We start from the raw sequence: 4,373 nt of genomic DNA on the forward strand, positions 1-4,373 counted from the left end.
AACAAAGTTTTATAAACCTTTTAGGAATCCTTCTCAACTCTGGGTATTTTATTGAACAGTGCAACGAATCATTCTGTTGGAATTAAGCAACATAGCTGAACGTTAAACAAGGTTAGCTGAAGTTAACAAGCTGCTACATTGTACTTCCTCATTATAAAGTAATGAAGATCCAGTTGCAAAGTACTTTACAGTAGTTACGAGTTGTATGATCAAAGCTTACATTGATTTTAAATGATTTATTAAGAGTTTGACGTAAGTTATATTGATTTATGTAGTTTTTATTGTACAAAATGCTGATGCGACATGGGTTAATTTATTTGTTATGTGAACCTTAGAGCTAGAAATAGGTCTAATCATAATCCTAATTGTCCCAGTTGCGACCTCTCTGAAGGAGTCCAAGAATGTTTTAGATAAATACTTGAAATAAAAGAAAATTCGGATAATCCTTTTAAATCTTATTACTGCTCGAACCATTTTATCACTCGCCACTCAGAGGCTTCCAGTAAATCACATCTAATGATCTTAATTACCGCTAACGCTTCCGCATTAGTGTAGTATCTTAGAGTATACTCTAAGTTTGTTGTTTTCTTTTCTATTGTTTGTTTGTAAATAATTAATTGTACATGACATACATAACCGAATGCTTTACATAGCAATGCTTTCAATGACGAAACAAAGCAAATTATAATTGTTATGCTATTTTTCTTTTTCTAATCCTATAAAGGTAAGACCTTCTTACAGTTTTTGCTTCGGGTTGGCATAGTATACTAGTTTCTTTCAATTTGCACTATCTATACATACATACATTTACGTTGTGTTACGTTAAAGGAACTCTAAACAAATATTCTTTATCGAAATCAAATAACAAGATTTCTGATAATTAAACCTGCTATTTGATTCATAACTTGACAAATTAGTGAATAAAAAATTGTACAAATACTATTTTGTGAAGATAAATAAGACTATATAAACTCTATCCAATAAAATAATGTTACAGTCGACAGGATATTAAGTCGGAACAGAAATCGGTATCATGCATCGCCGCGCGTGTTTACGTTGAACTATCCGGACTGAGTTCCCGAGAACATAAATTTGTGCAGAAATTAAACTATTTTCGAAAAATAAGGTTCCATTTGCCTTTAGGCAGGTATGCAGAAGAGGGATGCTACGGTCAGGAAACCTCCACGTTGGCTCAGTACCTTGAAAGCTTTGCTTCTGTTGCTTGATCTTTGATCCGGTGATAGCGGCGGGCTGACAAGACACTGGGCTGGTGCACCCTGGGCGATGGTTAATAACTCCCCGCTATTAGGGGTCTTATTATCCATCGGCAAATGTCCTGACACTTGGACGGGCTGAATAGCCTAACCGGCTTCTGGGCAGACGCTTTTGCGTCCAGGTCCGACTACCAGTTGCTCCCTCTTGTCTGCCCTCAGACAGTGAGTGGATGTGGCTCGCGCGGCGTCAGGTTTCGGCTCGGCGCCGGGCAACTCGTTACCCCAAATTGATGGGGCCGAGGACGTTTGTCGCGAGGAAGAAAACCTCAATAAAAAATAACCCTAATCCCAAGGTCGGGCGTGCCGATGGGATGAATGGCGGGGGGGGGAGTCCCGTCCCAAGCGCCCACTGAAGAGGTGGAGGAGATCAGGGACCTCACCCTGTTAAAAAAGGAATTTCATGAATGGCGTCTAAGAAAACAATCATACCCCAGGAGGGTACCGACTCCCAAGGAGTCGGAGAATCCCTCCCCACGCCTTCGGGCGTGGGCTGCCCCACCGTATCTGGGGGGGGCACTTACCGCCAGAGGGACGCAAGTCCCTCCCAATTGTCGACACGGTCGACGAGCCGAGGGTCGCTAATCCTCGCGCCGACATCCGACGAGGAATACGACAGCCTTCCGGAAGCCACAGCGACGGAAGAATTCAAGAACGGCAGGGGCAGTGTTCCCCGCAAACGGAAGGCACTGGAGGGGCCTACACTAAGATCGCGAGGCCCCAAAATCAATACAGCCACGAGGGGCCGTCACGCTGGTCGGCGAACACAAACTTCGCCACCAAAGAGGAGGGCCGAATACATTGAGGAGGACACGCTCCCTGAAAAGGGTGCAAAACTTGGCGAGCCCAAGGGGGGGCGTGCGCCTGCAAAGGCGACTAGTGCGGGGCTGAGCCAGGCTAAGGCCAGGCTATCTCAAATGGCGTCGGAATTCGCCGAATTCGAAGATGAGGCGGACAGAGCGGCGGGTTATTTAAAAGATCCCCAAGAGAACACCAGTGAGGCCTCAATAGTGGACGGTCAACTGGAGGTGGTGCGCAAGGCGGCTCGAACCGTACTTGAGGAGGCCAAGAATTCGGGCAACCTCAAGGGGACAACTTGGGCGAAAATGAAGGCCGCCTGTGCCGAGATCCTCGCAGCGGCGGATAAAATCTCGGACCGAAGCGAAGAGGCAGAGGTCATCCGCAAAATGGCGGCCGACAACAAGAGAATGCGGGAGGAGTTGGCGCTGCTCAGGCAGGAGACCAAAGCCCTCCGTACCGCATTCTCGGAGAGGAAGGCCCCCAATGCGGAGACCCTAGACTCGACGGCCGATATTATGGCCCAAGTTGACCGCTCCATGCGGTCGTTGGGAGAGTCCCTCACCAGGGACCTTTTCCTCTCTCTGGGGGGAATGATGAATGACCGCATAAAGGAGCTAGAAAAGAGGGCTATTGTTGCCCCTCAGGAGGTGCTGCGTCCACCACTTGCGGCTGACCGTCGCAATAAGGAGGCTGGAAAGGCCCATGATGCCAAAAAAGTTAAGGCAGCCATACAACCCGGAAATGTGGGGGCAGTTGCAGGTTCCACTCTGATGCCCCCGGCAAGACCTGGCCCGGCGCCCAAAGCGCCTAAAGCCACAACGGCAAAGGCCCAGCAAGCTCCCTCACAGGATGCTTCTGGCGCCCCACCCCAGGAGGAACCCTCCCCCTCCTCCTCTTGGACGGAGGTAGTGAAAAAAGGGAAAAATAAGGGGAAGGGGAAAAAATCCTCCCCTCCTGAGGTGGATAGTGCGGCTCCTCGCCCTACGGCCCCCGCACCGGTCAAGCGGCAGTATGCCCTTCCCAAATCGACGGCTGTGGTGGTGACTCTCAAGTCGGGTGCCACAGTCGACTACAAAACGGTGATGGGAAGGGTCACCACTATAAAACTGGCGACCGTGGGTGTGGATCACGTGGCGGTGAGGAGTACGGCGACGGGCGCCAGAATCATCGAGATTCCCGGAAACGACAGCAGCGTTGTCGCTGACAACCTTGCTGACAAAATCCGGGAACTGGTGGGGGATGTGGCCGAGGTCACGAGGCCGTACAAAACGGCCCAAATTAAAATCTCCGGGTTTGATGAATCAATCACCCCGGAGACCTTGCGGAATGAGGTGTCCCTGGCTGGCAAATGTCCACCGGAACATGTAAAGGTGGGGCAGATCCGAATGACACGGGACTTTACCGGGGCTGTCATCGTGACCTGCCCAGTAGCCGTGGCCAACGCCCTCGTGGCAGACGGCCGTATATTGATCGGTTGGTCGTCTGCCAAAATCACTGGCCTGGAACCCCTGCCCATGCGCTGTTTCAGGTGCATGGGTTTGGGCCATACGAGGGCGCTGTGCCCATCACCGGTGGACAGGTCGGAACTTTGCCACAAATGCGGGAAAACGGGGCACCTCACACAGCAATGTGTTGAGAAGGAGCCCTGGTGCGCGGTGTGCCATCATGCCAAACTCCCGGCGAAGCACACAATGGGAGGGAAGGCGTGTAACCCCCCGCGCACCAGGGGACGACTGGAGCCCACCGGGCTAAAAAGAGTAGGCAACACAATGGAGCACTAATGCCCAGACGTCAGCACCAAGCACTTGAGCTGCTGCAGTGCAACATCAACCACTCCGCCCGCGCGCAAGATCTCTTGCTACAACACCTGGCGGAGTGGGGCATTAGTGCTGCCATTGTGTCTGAGCCGTACTTTGTTCCCCCACTCCCTACGTGGGTAAGGGACACGGAGGGAGAGGTCGCGGTGACCATACCCCGGTTGGGAGACCGGCCTCATCTGGTCAAGCAGAGTGCAGGCCGGGGCTACGTTGCGGCTAGATGGGGCGACATGGTTCTTGTCGCCGTGTACTTCGCCCCATCTAGACCGCGTCGGGAATTCGAGCGTCTCCTCCTAGAGGTGGGGCGGATCGTTGCGAAAAAAAAAAAATGGACAATCGTCTATATTTGTACTCTGAACCTGGACAGACCTAACATCAAAAAGCGACCTTGCCAGGACCCCAGCAATGCCGGTTCCTGTTCGCTTGCAAAATTGCATGAACGTTTGCTATTATAAACAAATTTGAAGAATTACGTATAGAGTGA

General features: G+C 50.9%; 1 protein-coding gene across 1 annotated transcript; it reads left to right on the forward strand.

Annotated features, from left to right (window-relative positions):
* Positions 1-1,678: 1,678 nt before the first annotated feature.
* LOC106135026 (uncharacterized) lies at positions 1,679-3,853 on the forward strand. Its single transcript, XM_013335194.2, has one exon. It carries the CDS (start codon positions 1,679-1,681, stop codon positions 3,851-3,853), a length of 2,175 nt encoding a protein of 724 aa, XP_013190648.2.
* Positions 3,854-4,373: the final 520 nt, after the last annotated feature.

Source organism: Amyelois transitella, chromosome 8 (genome assembly GCF_032362555.1).
Source record: "Amyelois transitella isolate CPQ chromosome 8, ilAmyTran1.1, whole genome shotgun sequence".
Lineage (NCBI taxonomy): Eukaryota > Metazoa > Arthropoda > Insecta > Lepidoptera > Pyralidae > Amyelois > Amyelois transitella.